This window comes from Amblyomma maculatum, chromosome 6 (assembly GCF_055883805.1).
Source record: "Amblyomma maculatum isolate TAMU_Amacu chromosome 6, ASM5588380v1, whole genome shotgun sequence".
Taxonomy (NCBI): domain Eukaryota; kingdom Metazoa; phylum Arthropoda; class Arachnida; order Ixodida; family Ixodidae; genus Amblyomma; species Amblyomma maculatum.
In genome coordinates, this window is record NC_139349.1 from 104,830,929 (window position 1) to 104,849,511 (window position 18,583).

Here is an 18,583-nt window from a genome sequence, read left to right on the forward strand (position 1 = left end):
TTTTCACCATTTCATAAAGTGGTAAGATGAGCGAAAAAGTATGCAGTTCATGCATATGGAACAGCCGCATTTCAGGAGAGCTGTTCATTGTGGTCCGCTTTCCCTTCACTCTCTCTGTCCCCTTCGCTACATTCCATTGAGTTTTGACATAAACTGATGCTTATAGAAAAGACGTGTTGTACTTAAATGGCGGCAGCAGAACGCGGAGAAAAAAAAAAGAAAAAAACAAAAGAAGAGTAAAAGCTGCTAACGCATTAGTCAAAGTGCGTAATGGGCAGCTAAGGCGTGTAAAAAGTCACCGTGACAACTCGGGCAAACCAAAATACAAGCGTGCAATTCACCGACCAGAAGGGTGGGGAGGGGTGCACTAATGATCCGGGAAAGCAGAATAAGAAAACGAACGATCCGTCTCGGAACCCCTTTCCGTCGTCAGCGCAGCGTGGGCTCAATTCATAAGTCAGAGAGTAATCCCCAATTATTCTGATAAATGGTGACAGTGTTAAGTTCTTTTATTAACCCTGCCAGACTTTCGTTAACAAATCACTATGGCTTATGTCTCACTACTGCATTTTCTTCTTGTATTTTACTCATTTGGATCCTGCGTCATCACAGTGGAAAAATAAATTGTGATCGCGGTGAAATAATAAATGCAGGAGATTCCGCGGGCAGTATTGTCATCCAGATTTCTGTAAATAAGGTATTTATTTTCTCTTCCAACTCGCAGTAAGCACTAATTGCACAATATGACGAAATTACCTTGCGATCATTTCCATCCTCAAATTAACACAGGTAAAAAGAACACGTTCTCTAAATGATATCCCTGTATTATTTACACTATAAATGTGAATAAAAGTATACTTTATGATTGATACATTGAGAGCTGGTTTTTCTAGAAAAGGTGCTCTAATCACCTTTGCTGAAAGCTATAGCAATACTGACCGTGCTTTTGCTATTACATTTCTAAATTTGATAGCTGGGAAGGTCATAACTTTCATCGCGAATGAGCCGATGGTAAGTGCCAAATTCTGCCGAGAAAACCAGAAATCAAACTTTCGCTCAAATCGTCCTAGCATTCCGAAGACGCAGACTACATACAGAATGAATTCTCAAGAAACCACAGCACTGGGAACCGAAACCAGTTACAAAAAAGTATCCATCCAAACCAACCCAAACGAGGTCAACGGTAACGACAATCTACCCCTTTCTGTGCACGATGACTTTCCTATTCCCTCCAGAACTCCAATATATATATATATATATATATATATATATATATATATATATATATATATATATATATATATATATATATATATATATATATATATATATATATATATATATATATATATAATCAGCGGCTATCACCTCAACTCCCGGCGTGCACCGCGATTACACTAGCACAAGTCGACCCCCGCTCTTCATCCCTTTTGCACTTTCGAAACAACGCAGTTTCTCCCCTCCACCGCGTATACCTAAAGCCGTAAACCCTGTGCCATATCTGAAGGAGCCTAGCCGGCTACACAACTTTGGGACTTTTTAAAATTAAAAAAAGTGGCTAGAAAGTTCTCACAGCTTACTGTAGTTAACAGAGCCAACCAAACACGTAGTTGTGCCGCAAGGTTTTTCTATAGCGGTGGATAACTTCAAAAACAATTGCTTTCTTTAAACGCACTGAGAATTCTCTGAAACCGCATCATGGTATACTAAGGTTACTTGAAAATTGTAGAACCTTCATTTCACATCTAAATTGGAAGAAACTGTATTCTTTCACAGGATTTAGAATGTCGCCGATAAACTTATTCTCATTTCTGACTTGAAACCAGATCGCCTTGTTCAGCGGTCTCTTGCATCGGAAAAGAGTTTGCCTCGCACATTGTTGCGTTCAGAGCGTGGTCGAAGAGAACAAAGCTGGCTTGCCCGTCTCCCCAAGGGTTTCCGTGGTATAACACTTTCGTCGGGTGCTCGACTCGGCAGGCCTGCGACAGCGGAGCGAAGCCCGTCAACCCGCAACGCCTTCAGCGACGCGCGACCGCGTGAACGTGACAGGGCATGATTGAAGAGTGCGCGCCAGGAGCACAGCATGACGTTTTGCCCGAGGAGATCCCGCACTGACCCGCATGGTGCTCCCTAAATCCGCCGCCTCACCTGAGGGGAGCCGACAGGGCCCGGAGCGCGGCGAAAGAAGCCCCGTGATGGATACCGCATTCTGGCTGTGGGCACCGATTTGTCAGCCGTCATTAAGCGCTCGCGAACAAACCCATCGGAAGGCGGCCAGCGGCGTCCGCGTCGCGAAGAGCGCGCGCGCGCGAGCGCATCGCCAGCGGCGGGCGCACGCAGGCGCGCGGGCACGCGCGCGCCCAAAGGGGAGACGCGGAGCGCGCGCGCGCGTCGATGGGCGGGGCCGCGGCTCGGAGGCGGGGCGCCATTGGTCGCCTGCCCCCCACGTGACGCAACCGGCGTGGGGACCCCATTCCGTTATCAATCGCGCGAAATGCGTGCTCGGCGTGGCCTCGGGAAACGCGCGCGCGGCGTCCAAGGGAGCAGCGCGGCGCTGCCGGCAGTCGTCGTCGAGTGAAGCGGGCTTTGCGCAGCAGAAGCATGCCGTGAGCGGTGCGCCGCGAGTTTTTCGGGGGCCGCCCGCCGCCGCCATGGAAGAGGAGACGGGCTTCATCAACAGCCAGCCGTCCATGGCGGAGTTCATGACAGCGCTGCCACACGTCACCGAGAGCTTCCACAACGGGCGCGCGCCCACAGCCGTGCCGCCACCCCCTCCGCCGGCCATGTGCCAGAGCCCGCTGGGCGGCTCGCCCGGCGGCGGCAAGATGCCGCTCGGCGTCCCGGAGTACCCCTGGATGAAGGAGAAGAAGACGACGCGCAAGCAGCACCAAGGTGAGAGCCTCCGCACGCCACACCACGTGCGCGCCGCGTAAACAAAGCGCTCGTCGCCATCCATCAGGCCGCCGCCGTGCTTGGAGGCGCCATCAATCATCGAGCCGCGATCGGCGGCCGCGGCGCGCGCCAGGCGGGCCCTCATCCGCGGTCGCTCATCACTGCCGACCTGCGGCCCTGATTCACGTCTGAATCGCACCGGTCGGCTGCGCTGTTCTCACGCTGCCGGAAGCCGCAATCCGAGTGAGCTCAGGCTGCGTGCGCTGCCGTTCCAAATGTGTCGACATATTCACTGCTGGTTCGTTTAAGAGGATCAGCTTGCCCTTCGATCAGTTCGCCATGCCATTCGATATCCGTGCATTAGCGTGACCTGTTGGCTAACAGTGTGACTCTGACGGATCGCGACCGTCGCTTCGGGCCACAGTGGTGAAGGTAGGCTGTGATCCATTTTTGTTTTAGCGCGGTCAGTAATGTTTTAGCATTCACAGCTGCAGCTGGTCGACCGGATCCACGACGGGGTGTCACGATTTTCCGATATCTATAGAGCTTGGTATAGTGGCATATGCCAACGGCGGTACCCTCCATCCTAAATACTTAACGAATGCTGATGATCACCACCTGGCACTGAAAAGGTGTTAATAACATCAGCGATGAAAAGAAGATTCGCGAGATTTGATGTGGCATGATTTTCTATACCCGCTTAACTATAGTTATAGACTATAGCGTTCGCATTTCTAAGGATATATCTTCAGTTATGTAGCAGTGTCTGATCTATACGATGGGAACTCGGTGCATGCAGACATCACTGCCTCATTCCGACTAAATCAGCCTGTGACCTACCCCATGATACGAAGAGAGCATTATCGTCACTAGGTGAGGAATGAGCTGAACAAAGTGTTCGTTCAAGAAGTTCACAATCCTCTATTATAATGCCGCGGTGCAAATGCTTCAACAGTGCATTGCACGTTCTCCAATGTAGGCGGTCAGACTGTTCTTCATCGCTTTGCTATAAAACTTCTGGATTGTTTTAAACCGTTCTGGAAATGCAAAAAGGCCAATTCATATGTTCCATCGCTTAAAATCATTAGCTAATAATTCCATTTTTGTTTTTACAAGTATAGAAAATGCGACTCATTTGGCGCCTCTTTTGCGCGCACGACAGATGACGTTAGCGAAGTTAAATATCGTTTCACGTGAGGCTGGAGTTTACTAAAGCATGGGATAACACATATTTCGTACTGATACAAAGTGACTGCGTTTGTCCGACTTTTTACTTGTCGTCCTATATCTTTATTCGATAGGTGTGTGATGTAACTATATTAGGGAGTACCTATCTTTTAAACAAGTCGGACACGGCCTGCATTCATTCGCTGTTGGATTCGCTCCACAATAATCAAGCATTGTCCGGATTATTACTGAAACCTCTTAGCCGAAATGCCTTTTCTGTACCAAACGCTGTGGAATATAGAGCAACCCGCTGAAATGAAAAAGACACATTTTGTGTTTGATGACGAACCAAGCGAGTTTCGTGAGAAAATGCTCGATTTGAATGACACGCGCAAAGGGTATGCATGTAAACTGGGTCTTTATATCATATAAATGCCCCACAATTTAGTGTCTGACAGCCATGAGGTTTTGGGCAGGCATTTTTAGTCCAGGGTTGTGTACGAACGAGTTTTACCTCATTCTTAGGCTGAATTTCGTATTTTAAGCCGTTCTTTAAAGATGGGCTCTAATTCCAATCGCCTTACTGCGTGTTTTCCTTACGATTCTCCAATTTACATGCTGTAGTTAATCTCGTATCAGTAGTTCGCTTACGTGTTCGAATCCTTTGAACACATACTGAGAGCAGCATTGCGGGCTTCGATTGATGAAACACGTGTTTATTGAACGCCCTAAGTCACTGTGCACTTCGAGATGAACGCCAAATCGGCATAAAAATGTGGTCTACACGTTATTCGTTGAGCAGTGAAAAGAAGACCATTCGAAACATAACTGTCCTAAAGGAAGCTGACTTTGATGGAGCAAATTATGCTAACTGAAACTGTTTTGCGGGGATTGTTTCATATATACACTACGAACAATTTTCATACTCTTTCATAAAGTGTGAAAGCAGACCATTTGAAACGTAACTGTCATAAAGGAATGATGGAGCAAATTATGCTAACTGAAACTGTTTTGCGGGGATTGTTTCATATATACACTACAAACAATTTGCATCCTCTTTCATAAAGTGTGGGGTTAGAAAAACACGTACTTGTAGGTAAAGAATAACATGTCAGGTTGCAAGGCATTGATTTGCACTTCATTCCAAATATTACATTTATATACTACTTCATGCATCTTCCCTTGTTATATGTAAAACACCAGCACTATTTTATTCGTTGCTATCTTAACATCTGAAGTGCTACACACAGCTGTACTCGTTATGTAACCCAAGCTGTGGCGGCAGACGTGCTTATTTTTAAAGCATAAAAAAACGACGCTTTAGGTAAAAAGAAAAAAAAAAGTCAATGAGCACAAAAGCAAGAGCAGTGATAATAAGTGGAAAAGAGATCAATATCATGGTGAATCGCGTGTCGCAAGAAATGGAAAGTAACAGACGGCAAAATGAAATCCATGGAGTGCATGATATGCTTCCTAACGTATGCATGGTTCTAAGTTTTCCGATATCTCCGATCAAAACCGTTTTCACGTTTTTTCCTCTAAGCTAGCATGAATCCAACCTACGTCATTAGTGTTAGTACATGACGCTTCTGACTCATATCTTTCCTAAAGTAAACAGCTGCCGTACATCACAGTGATTGTTTAGGAACGTGCATTCAAAATCAAACGGTACTTTAGCATTTTAGTAAGAGAGTGGGTTGTTCAGAAAGAACATGATGCCCAGTTAGTTCAGAGGGCCAATTAGCGTCACTAAGAGTGCACTTCAGACAGATTATGGTCATTTTGAAGATGTATAGTCGGTCGTCAAAGTGTAAAGTAGTAAGGGTTAATTAAGTCCAAATTTTGCTATTGCAACCGGCGCGTCTATGTTCGGGATAATTAGAGATCTGTATCCGGAAGACCCCTGTGAGCTGAAGGTGATAATCACGACGGTGGAGAAAAGCTGCTCGTCCTTATAATTTCAAAAAAAAAAAAAAAATAGTCGTAGAACTTACTTCCTTGGGCTGACAATTGTGGGGTGATTGCGGTATGCTGAATTTACGAAACGTTGTCAGAAACGTCAGCACTCTGTGACACAGCGTATAGTTCTCAGAGGGACGATACACTTAACACAGCGACGGATATGGCACTACGGGTGGTAACAGTTTAAACTTCACTTTTAGTTCAGTCTTCTTCCTGCGTTCGCCGGGCTAATCGCTGGTGCTAAGCAGTTGCCTTTTACTTGTTCCCTTTGAATGTGAGACATCAGCAATGGCATTGCCTGTCATGGTCTTTAGATAAACTACACCTTAACTTCCCTTTCTCCAACACCTGTAAAATGTGACGGCGGAAAATGAGCCCACTAATTGGGGCGCCACCATTTCACGCGTTCCACCTATAGCGTCCAGAAGCAAATCTGAAGTTTTCAGTTCGTCTGCTTGATTCTGTGGTTCAAAGGAATATGCTTTGAGCCGTTACTTTTTAACAATTAAATTTGTGCCAGTTCCGCACGATAAAGCTATTACCTAAATTGTTCCGAAACTTGAAATGCATTTTTTCATTTCGCGGAAATAACTATACTATGTTCGCAAAGCGATTAACAGGGGGGAAGAGAGAGTTCGCATTCAAAAGGCTGAAAGTACGCCGTGCGTCTGTGGGGCAACAGGGATGCTTTCACCGCTTGAATTTATTAGGGACTCACCCAACCCACGTATGGCTTCAGGGCAATAAGGTCGGGTAGTGACTTCATTTTTCCCCGGTACCTCCGGCCAGAAATTACCTGGACAGTTCGGTCAGCTTTGCCGCGCGTGTGCCCCTGCGCTCAACAGCACGCAGGGCTACGCCATGGCACGAGCGAACGGGCGCCTGGTTGCACTTGTGAACTGAAGTTACATTATACTGAAGCCTCAAAACAGTGAGCGTGCATGGTTTTGCTGCGGGATCGCTTGGGCTGCGCTCACAAAAGTCGGTTGTTGGAAGCTATCCTGAGGGACAGCCGCCTCGCAGTGCCCTGGCCTGCAAACATTAAATGCGTCGCGCTGCCAACCTGGACAACCGAATTGCTCGTAATATACAACAGGAACGACAGTACGATCTTTCCAAGAACGTACGTCTTGCTCCGACTCCGCACAAACGAATTCCCCATGACATGCAACAATGGTTACACTTACCAGCTCGCCTCAACAATGACAAAAGTGACGTGTCGATGTGTGAAGGAGCAGGGCTGTACGTGTATCAATACCTCGGATGGTTTCACGTGATCCATGGATACATGACTGCATGTAAGTTATATGCGCGTGCTCACTCCTTTAACGAGAGCTGATATTTTTCTTTACTGTCATACAAAGAAACCGTTTCGTTTTCTTCATATCGACTAATCATTGATTTGACGACCAGCTGCCAATGTCCGTATCCCGGTGCCTTTCGGCCATTCTCTACCTTTGGGACCCGCTGTCGAAGTCGCAACTCGCTTGTTGGAAAGCACACGACTCGCCGAACACTGAAGGTCGCTTGAATAATGCTTTAATGATTATTTTCAAAAATAGTTCGCACAGCTTGCGAGATTGCTTATGTGAGTGTAACATTCTTGCCTTCCTTTTTATTTTTCCCGAGAAGGCGAACCATGCAAAAGCGGATATCCTTGTTGCGATACAGCTGCAGGGTAACAGACTCGAAGTATTTCTCAGCTCGGATGAGGAAACGGGCGTGTTTTCCCATGCACTTGCAAAAGCGGGCACTTTGACTGATAACCACAACCTTGGATCTCAAAGTCACATAAAGAGAAAAAAATAAAACGCTATTCATAAAGACAGAGCGCCTGCGCCAGGAAATTTCGCATACATCGTCGGTGTTGAGAGGTGAAATAAAGAGGCGAAGAACCCTCGTGGTTTACACAGCACCTTGTACTTACTCTATAGAAAGAGTGGTATACATTGACGAAAGCGGTTTTATTTTTCTTTCTTTTTTTTTTAGGATGTCCTCCTTTTATTAGAAATAACTAGCTGTTCTAATGTTTATTCATAATCAGAAGTCTAGCAAGTGCAAGTGAAAAACGTTTAATTCATGCATGTAGTAAGAGTGTGTACTAATGCGGAATGCCTTGGTAACCTTTGAAGACTGAAACCAAGTGACGTTTCAAGTGGTTATGTATAACGATGGAAGATCGGCTACCGAGAGATAAGAAAAAAACCAGGGCAGCGCGTGATCGTCGCATTAGCGGTGGCCCCGGATCATTGTTTTTAAAGCACTGTTTCTCTCTCATGTTGCCTTGTATGTTTTGTTTTTTTTGTATTTTATCGAAAGTAGAATAGCGGGATTTGACTGCGTGCACAAGATTTTTGCAAACACATAGATAGCATGATTACTAACACATTTAGTGCGAGGTGCGCCACCTCGTTTGCGAATGCTAAACTGCTATGTACAGTGGCGATTTTGGAAACATTGGCTACTTGAAATTTAGGTATCTTTGAAAACGCTGTACCAGGCTGTGTTTTCATTTGCGCCGCAGAAATCAGCATTCGTAAAATATGCGTTCTGCATGTGCACGCGTGATCGTGCAGATGAGATGATTATCGGCGTATGACTTCAATTATTAGTTTCTTCACTAAAACTAAGCTTTTCGCGCTTTCTTATTTTATGCCATATACGAGCTTAATTAAAGCTTGTTAAAGCTAATTAAGGAGGTTGGCGGCACTTCGCTGATTCCCAATAGTCCACTGTATACACACGGAGCCATCTGTATATTGTAACCGTATAGTTGCAGGGGTTGGGGACCTTTTGGTATATACCAAGCTCAGCGCTTTAGAAGTCATTTGTTTCCGATATATCATAACCATCATTCCTCACAGCAGGCAGTGCTTGACTGTTGTACTGTACGTCCTTCCATACAAAGGGCTTACTTACCCTGATTTTGCGTGTCACGCTACAGACGAGATATCTGTTCCATAACTGCTGGGACGAGTGCTATTTCTCGAGGCGCATCCTCGCACGCGAATACTATAAGCACGTATACAATACATTAACTCTTTTTAAACGATTGAGCACCTCCTTTGTGATTGCCCTGTTTTTGCAACTGAACGACATACGCTGCGTACTGCATTGGATCGTCTGGATGCTCACCCCTTAACGGAAGGGAAGATTTTGGGACCATGGCCACAAACGTCATCTGTGCTCAAAGGCTACAAGGCACTTCGCTTTTTATTAGAGACGAGCTTGATTAACAGACTGGGACTTTCGCACCTCCGTTCCTCTTCTACCATCCCCCTTTAATTCTGCAGGGTAGCCAACCGGGATGCATTCTTTCTGGTTAACATCCCTGCCTTCCGCCTTCATTTTCTCCTCCTCCTCCTTCAACATCACTTTAGCTAGGAGTACTGTGCCTAGACTAGGAGTCCGTGCAGTGCCGTAATTTTTTTGTTGAAAACTTACAATAACGAAAATATATTTGCCGACACCTGCCTCGGCGAAAGGTTCGTTATAGCTGCGTCATATGAAACATTTCGTGTTAGACTGCATATTGTAAGTCAGCAGTATAGTTACATTATCCAATAGATATATAGAGTCTGAGTTAAAACAACAAAACAAACGAATGATTGATTTAAGCGGGAGAAACTCGCGCAAAAAAAAAAAAAAGAAAGGAGAAAAAGCGCTCATAAAATGTTCCGCGCCGATAGCAACAAAGCAGCTCTACCGTGAAATCCGTGCCAGTTGCTCATATAGGCTAGGTCATTATTACGCTAATTAGTGGCAATGCTACCTGAATATGTGGGTCAACTGCACGCGAATGACTAAGAACACTGTGTCATCTGTTTCCCTTATTGTGAAATTGTATAGCAATGCATGGTTGGTATTGACAATTGCGACACTGTTCAGAAACCTCTACAATATGCAATAGGTTAGTTGCTTTGTTGTAAACAAACGCGCATGATCGTAAGGCAGTTCGGATATCAGTATTCACGGGATCAGTGTAGGCTACGTGAAGGGCCTGCATTTGTTTTCCGCCATGCACCCGCGTGCTGATTTTGTGCATGTGCATGCTACCATCATACAGTTTTTTTTTTCTTGCTGGTTTGCCCCACAGCAGCAGGCCCTGTCAGAGACCCCTCCCATGATTAAACTCCTCAAAGAAGTGAATGAGATCACTTTTGCATGGATATTTCAGGTCGTAAGAAGTATTTTACCGTAGTGAGCTATAGCTGCGGACATATGCGTGGTAGAACTAAACGAGCGCAGTGACATGCCCGTCATCACGTATATGAAATTAAGCTACGATCATGTGAACCTTGCAAATCATAGCTCGTTCGGCAAGTCATTTACGGAAGTGGCGAAAAGTAAAATCGAAAGCGCATGATTATTAGTTGGCAAGTTCTTTCCATTAGTGCCGCTTTGAAAGATGATATATGATTCTTCAGAGTGCCATCTGTAATTTATTTTCGCGTGTAGGACGCCTGCTCGAAGGATGCTGACGGCCATTAGGCGTCTACATATACGCTTGCGCGTTACACATGCAGGCAGCCAGTGAACTTGCTCGATTTTGTACGCGCATGCGGAAATAGGTTTGGTTTAGTTTGGTTTGTGGGGTTTAACGTTCCAAAGCGACTCAGCCTATGAGAGACGCCGTAGTAGAGGACTCCGGAAATTTCGACCACCTGGGGTTCTTTAACGTGCACTGACATCGCACAGCACACAGGCGCCTTGCTTTTCGCCTCCATCGAAAAGCGGCCGCAGAGGCCGGGATTCGATCCCGCGCCCTTGGGAACAGTATACAGTCGAGCGCCGTAACCACTGCGCCACCCAGGCGGGGCCATGCGGAAATAGAAGGCCAACGAAAAAAAAAAACGAAGTACACTTTGCTTTTCTTTTTTTTTTTTTCATATGTTTTACTTCGCAGCTTGCAAGATGCATTTGAGGAAAACATTCGTACGCACACACCCAAATGCACTCAGGCGACTTCCCTTGTATGCTTTTCCTTCGTGTCTGCTTAAAAGGATATGAACACCAAATGTTTAAAACGTATTTTACTTTCTAATGCTGCCTTTGAGTGGTAAACACTGCTTGAAATTCGACTTCGCACATTAAATTAATCTATAAGTGGGTTTACTCTCACATACAGTTTCGATTTTGGTTTCAATATTTACTCGAAAGATGGTTTCGACGTCACCAGCCCGTATGACATCATGTGCTCCACGCAATAACTGCGATGTAATAGATCTGTATTCATTACGCAACCATTATTGCTTCTGTATCAGCTAAGTGCATGAAGTGGAGCGAATTAAAGCAACAAAGGTATTATTACATCGCAACACTTGTAAACCTCACATATAATATAATATATATTTGGGACGTCGGAACCGGCTGCAGCTGAAATCTGAACAAGAATTTCAGGCAAAGAAAGACAGCTGCAGTTTATAATTGCGCGGTGGCAAATTCCAAGTGGTGATCAGTTTTTACTCAAACACATCTTTGCTGCCTAGAATTTGCACAGAACCACTGCACCACCCCAGCGGGGCTTGTGATGACCCCGGCGGGGCTTGTGATGTTAATAATAATCATCACAAGCCCCGCCAGAGGTGGTGCAGTGGTTCTGTGCCGGAAAACCCGGGTTCGATCCCGACCGCGACGGCTGCGTTTCGGTGGAGGCGAAACGAAGAGACGTCCGTGTGCTGTGCGATGTCAGCGCACGGTAAAGGTCTCCAGGTGGTCAAAATTACTCCGTAGCCCTCCACTGTGGCTCCTCTTTCTATCTATCCACTTTCCCTCCCACCTTCCTTCCCTTACGGCGCGGTTCAGGTGTCCACAGAAACAAGTGTGACAGATACTGCGCCTTTCCCTTCCTGTGAACCAATTATTATTGGTATCATCACAACACGCACTCATGACCGATAATTTCGTAAAACAATTCACAGGTTTCGCAATCAGTATTTGACATTACGCTCATGAAATAAACAACAAATGCGAGCATCGCGTCTAGAAAAATTTCTTGCGTTGACAATATACTCGAGTGGGACATCTCGCTGAAAAGCACGGAAAAGGAAAAACAAAAATTGTCTCCGCTTCAGTTTTACTCTCAGCTCATGGAAATAATAACAATGCACACTGATATTTTCTTGATTTTGGTTTGTATATGCATGCATGGCTATAGAGCATTTGTTTCGCAGAGCTCCAAGAATATTTTATGTTCTGCTGGATAAATAAGAATGTTTTCTTTTGTGCAATAGTTTAATGTTTGGTAACCTCTGTCACGTAAAATAAAGTGCCGCGCATACTGCGAAGCGGTCCGGCACGAGTCCATGTCGTCGTCTGTTGCATGGTGTCTTGTGCATACGCTCATCCATTCAAGAGATCCTTGTCATCCGTCAGCAGAATCCGAGGGGAAGTAGTGAGAGACCGAGCTCCAGTTACTCGCAGCAATGACGTTACGGCCGTTGACGCTGGCGGCCTTTGTAGACGTTGAGCATAGCCTTCGATTCCGACAACGGCGGGCGAGGCGTGATGGATCTTAAGGACGAAGACTCCCTTATCTGGCATTGTGCACGCAACGCGGACATTGAATATCAGTCGGGGGTCAGAGGGAAATAAAACAGCAAGCTTCTTTTTGTTGACGAATGGAGTCTCCTGTTACCGCTATGAAAGCTTAGCGCTTAACACTGGCAGCCCGCGGCTGTGAGATCGCTCAAAAGTAGAGTGGCTTTTGTCAAAGAGCCTGTTGGCGCATGAGATAACGGAGCTATGGGAGCTGCGCGTTTCAGGCGAATGTATACGCAGAATCGCCTGTTGCCGGATATGCAACTGGGTCCCATACTTCGCTTCAGAAGGAGGCAACGAAACTAAGAAATGCTGACCGCGACGCCGGTGAAATCATATATTACTCTCACGTTGCGTTTTGTTCGCTGTTCGTATTTATGCCCTTAAGTATATGGCTGCGCTATTCTTGACAACAGCTTTATAATAGACGTCAAAATTGAAATTGCGAGAGGCAGGACGCAGTCGACGTCGATAGTACACTCTTTTTTTTCCTTGTATTTTTTGGCTACTGGCTTGGAAAACAAAAACTTAAATTTCTGAAAAGATTGCATCCTGCAGTATTTTCCAAGACTACGGTGCTCGTAGGCTTTTCCCAAGATTGCAGTGCTCATTGCTGATGGTTGTGGTGCTCCACTGAGTCCGCACGAACATCAAGATACTTCTACACACCACAAATGAGAATTCATTAACACTTCTTTTTGGGCGAGTTGGTTCAATTTTGAGTATAAGAAAATTTGAAACATCGCTAACACACACAACCTCAAAAGATAGATGACCGACGAGCGCTTGTGTCTCGTCGGTCGTCTATCTTTTGTGGTTGTGTATGCTAGCCGTATGTGATAGCCGTATGCTGGTTTATTATATACATCTTTTTTTTTTTATGCCTGAGTTGTTCAAATTACATCTCTCATCGGTTTCCTGTATCTGATGTTCATTAGTGAAAAGTGCTCCCAACAACGACGCAAACAATGCATACCTGCACCAGGAAACTGTCGGCTGAAGCGCGTGAAACAACCGTAAAAGCATTTTTTTTCTCTGGAATAATATTTAGTTCTCAGGTTCTCCGGAATAATATTTTAAGGTCACGCGACCATGCATTCGAAAACTTAATGTCTCCCCTCTCGCCTCAAGGAACATCTCAGCCTGGCGCGCCACTGTTTCTGAAATCCATTAAGGTATATACATGCGTGTGGCATTCGACACAAACTCCGTCTTTAGCTAGACGTGTGTGTTTTGTAAGTAGAGCTATCGTACCGTGGTGGTTCCTCAGCGTGTCGCTATCACGAAGGGGAACGTAGCGCGTCCCCGACTGCCCTGCTGCTTCTGTGCCGTGTCGCGTAGTAGACAGCGAACGGCCCCTGGTGGTCAGACAAAGCATCACGCATCCTTGCAGGTCGTGAATGAAAACGTAGGTCAGCTGTAAAATGAAAAACACAATAAAAAGTAAGAGCAAAATTAAGAAGCGGTGCGTTATTCTTTGCCTGTAGCAGCAGCGGACAGCGTCGCGTCACAGTAATTTATTTCACTTCATGCAGAACACAGATACCATGTTACTTAAAAGTATCAGTTGCATAAATTGCACCGAGGGAATTTATTGCACCGACTGAAAAATAAGGACCCATGAGTGAACAACTGGATAACAAGCAGGGAGGGCAGGGTCATATAAAGAAACGCAATTAGCGGACCTATATACTTTCAGTGCAGAAATACTACAACCATTCGCATCTAAATTGATGGCATGTGCCGCTATCTCCCTTTCACTGGTCGAGTCGATTCGAAAAGAGTGCTCTCCAACCTGGACTAATAATAAATCAACAATAAATAAATAAAAAATAATCAGGCGTGTAAAAGAATTCCGTTTGCTAATATTTGTCAGCAGACAGTTACTGCGCTGAAGGGTTGTTTTGTAACCATTATGTTATGTTCACGGATAGAAGTCGTGACACGTATCTAACTCTGCGTATTAATATTATATACAGCCTTATCTGAAATCTCGGCTATCTCGATGTCGATGGCATACAGCGTGAGGCGTGAAAGCTTTGGAAAGGGTACAAAGGGCAGTCGGACGTTACAAAGATTGGCAAACTTAACGAAGATGCAGCTTTCGTGGCTCAGATAGTTCATGAAATAGCTTACATCGCACTACTTCACGTTGATCGTTCGGTTCCCATCGGCAACATCACTTCTTCTAGCTCTTCGTCATCATCTTCATCGCCGTTTTTCTGTAATGCCACTGCAGTTCGAGCGTCGGTTCGCGGGCATTCCAGCACTTTTATACCACATTTCAGCGCCATGAGCTAAGGCGGTGACGTCGTTTTGCGGATTGACTCCTTAACTATACATGCGTCAGCGCTCTTAACGAATTGCTCCTCTTTCTCTTCTTATATATGGGCTCGTTTGCGACACATCTGCAACACACCTTTACTTTACTTACTAACTTGTCAGTATAATACTTTATAATAACCGCCTTCGTCCTCGTACTGACGTTCTGGCATAGGGTTTATACGGGCCATTGCATGGAATTCCTTCCTGGGCAATTCCACAGAATGCGCTCGTATATATATAGCTATATAAAGGGGGATCAAAGTGCCGCAATTGAAATGAAGATTCCTGGTTCTTTTCCCCGTCATGGGAGCTATTTCATGCATATCCCATGGTACCCGTGCGTGTTTGAGTATGTAGCAGAAAAAAGTATTAGGAACAAAATGTTTGTATAGTATGGCGTTGTGTGCATTGTTCATTACATGCTCTCGTTGAATGACGAAGACTCGATAACGACTCGTTTCACATACACTCCAAAAACATATCCCCTATGTTCGTTATAACAATTGAGAACATTCATGTTTGAATGCATGTACTTGAACATTTTAGCCTCCGCTAACGAAATATGTTGCAAATTACAGTTGGGATCAGGATGCATTATTCGAATCCAGCAAACGCGAAGCTGGTCATCTTCTCTATATGCAGAACCATATATACCTCACGGTTAGAGTGTTTCCATGGAGCTATCTATATACACGCAGCAGCGCGTTTACGTTATATAATATACCGAAAGTCATCGATGCATCATTCTAGAAGCTGGCGCCATAATCGAGTGTTGAAGTGTTGCTGAAATGCTCCCTGGCCACAGTTCATAATTATTGGTTTACATAATTAGTTGTTCCTGGGGGAGGAAATATAATGGTAACGCATATTCTGGGAATGACATGCTGCGCGCTCAGATCTTCGTGCCATGCTTCATATCGGGACTTGCCGCATTAATGCTTGCGTCCCGATTATCATTTGCTGTCGATATGATCGGTACGAGTTAGTATAACGAAGACTTCAATAAAGGCCAGAAAGGTTCGAAATAAAGGTGTAGCTCGGCGAATTTCGCAAGTAAGAAGTGATTGACCATTAGGCTGGCTTACATTAAGGCCAGACTACGGCACGAAATAACCGCTCGTATGAAAATACTTGTGATCTTGATCTTACCATTTCTTTAGCTTTTGCGAAAAGGTTACTCGGAGGTGAAGTACAAAACTGTTAAAAATGTTTTACGTGTACACGTTTTTGTATGTCGCTTAATTGCTGTACCGTTCAACTGATAACCGTTACATTTGTTTTATTATCGCCCTTAATGCTTGAAGATATTTCTTTATACTATACACGCGTAAAAAACCTTGATGAAGGCTATTTCATGCGGTTGTGGTAAAGGCGGGTGGAAACGAGTAGTAAAAGGTCTAATGCATCTTTGAAGTTGGTTGCAAGAGGATTGCGCTGTAACCAGCCTTGGTTATAAAGTGACGCTTCTGTACAGGCTCCTCCTGACCATGCACGCCACCCATGCATGTTGCATATGATGTAAGGTTCGACGCGTCGGTTTCTTTTTTTATTTGTCTTGGCGTTTATTGTGGGATTGCTTACAGGTTGGTCAGAAACTCAGACCTGTTTTTTGTTTCTCTATATATAGCGACGTGCACCGTTTTATATAGTGCGTTTACAGCGAGTGGCACAGCCATAGGAACTGAACCATGTGCATGGGCCGTCGAGCGCAGCAGAGTGTCAGATCCTCTTGCATTGTTAGCTTTCATCCAATCTGTTTGAAAGGTTGGTATTCGCCCTGTCGCCCTTTGTGGACGGTTTCCTGTGTTATAGCGATATTAGACACAGAAGACAATATTCATGTTAGCAGAACCCGATTGTACGATATTTCGTCACTTGTCCCGGTAGCAAAAGATGAATTTATTGGTGAAATATTGCGATAAGGAGTTGAGATTTTTTTTTTTTTTTTTCCCGCCGGTTGAATTCAATCTGTTCAACCTACGTAGTCGGATAATATGACGCCGTCCATGACGTAATACAGATTCCGTGATTGCTGGCCCGCGGCGAGCGGTGTGGTATAGCAGCAGCCGAAATGAAAGCATTAAAGCTACCGCCGGCCTTTACTTCGTGCCGTCGTCAGCATAGTTTCGCTTGCACCAGCCATGGATCCAGTTTCTGAATCCGACAACGATCGAAATTCTCGTAGAGTCCGCTGGCCTGCACTTCAGCGGCCTCAACCCCACAGATCGTGCGATGGCTTTTGCGGGCTGAAGCGGTGCAGGTGCGCAGCGAAACATAATCTTCCGAAGAGCACCATGGCAGTTTGAGCTGCAAGTCAAAAACGAAACTATGCGAGTAGGCCTGCGCCTGAACATCACCGAAACTTAAACAATGCTGCCTGTGGCGCCGCCAAGTATATCTCCTTGTTTTGTCCCATTTAGATTGCCTTTTCGCCGTCGTCTCCACGTGATAAAAGCATGTTATTATGTTGGAGACAAAACCTACTACTCGATTCAAACATGCAGCGTAATTAAAACTTGCCAGCCTTCGAGATTTATTGCGGGTCACGTGACTCACAGTTGCGAGCTTCGGCTGTTTCGGTTGTGGCGGCGATACCTGTATCTCTATTCGTGCTCTTTTCTGCCATACTATATAGAACTTTGTTTTCAGGAAGAGTTGTCTATTTGTGATTAGGAACTGGTATTGTATCGATGCAAGCCCACTTCATTTTTCTTTTCAGTGTCCCTTAAGCAAACCGTGGGTAACCATATGAGGGAGAGTGAGAAAGCCGGTCATCACTTCTGACGAAGGTCTAGTTAATCTTTCACTTTTATCTGAGTATAAAGCTGCTTAGCATTTTCCCATTCAATCGCCACTTCACTGATTTTCTGGCATCGATGATTTTTCCGGAGCTATATACATATATATATATATATATATAATATTGGTGGGCAAACCTCAAGCCCGAGTAGCCACGGAGAGCCGGAAAGTTTGTCCTTTGCAAGTCACTGTTGATACTTTGTGAATATTCCCTGCTTACTAATAATGCTTACTAATAATTTGTCTTTTTATCTCCCTCGAGTTCCGTAAAACCTGAAAGTCCGAAGAATAAGACAAATACAGAGAAGAACCCATCTTCGCTCCGTGGTTACCAACTTTCGGTCGCTGGCGGAAGGCCGACTGAAAACTACTATTGTTTTCCTTGACTTCGATGCACTTTCTTGAATATTTTCTTCATCCAGAGCCAGTGCCGAAATCCGCCAGCAGTGTGCTTTGGTTCTCCCGACGTGCGTAGTCCGCTTTGCTGCATGACGACCTGGCTATAGTATTACACCCGTATCATTAGGTATAGTATTACGCCCGATAACACGAAGATTGCTCGTGCATGCGTGAGAGCACTTGTCCTCTAGGAAATGAGTGCATGACGTCAGTTTATATAGCGCACACACGTATCGAGAACGCGCCCGAAAAGAAACATCCCCGTTCCGCTGCGTGCAAAGCTATATACTCTTACCGTATACTCTCGATGATTCACCCTCCCGGGCGTTTCTTCTTCTTCCGACTTCGAACGCGCGCGCCTCCAACCGTGTTGTTTGAGTGCAACGCGCGCCTGCACTGTTTCACCGCGCGACGATTGCTGTTATTACGGGGCGCGCGTGCTCCGCTCATTACGGGCGCACGCGCGGGCCCTCGGCGCGGACAACAAACCTTTGTCTTT

At 45.3% G+C, this 18,583-nt stretch overlaps 1 protein-coding gene across 1 annotated transcript in view; it reads left to right on the top strand.

The window, feature by feature from the left end:
* The first annotated feature begins 2,651 nt into the window (after positions 1-2,651).
* pb (homeobox proposcipedia) overlaps positions 2,652-18,583 on the top strand; it is a 94,110-nt gene continuing 78,178 nt past the window's right edge. Inside the window, exon 1 of the mRNA XM_084607216.1 lies at positions 2,652-2,892. Within this exon, the coding sequence (XP_084463342.1) occupies positions 2,652-2,892 (241 nt within the window). The remainder of the gene's footprint in view (positions 2,893-18,583) is intronic.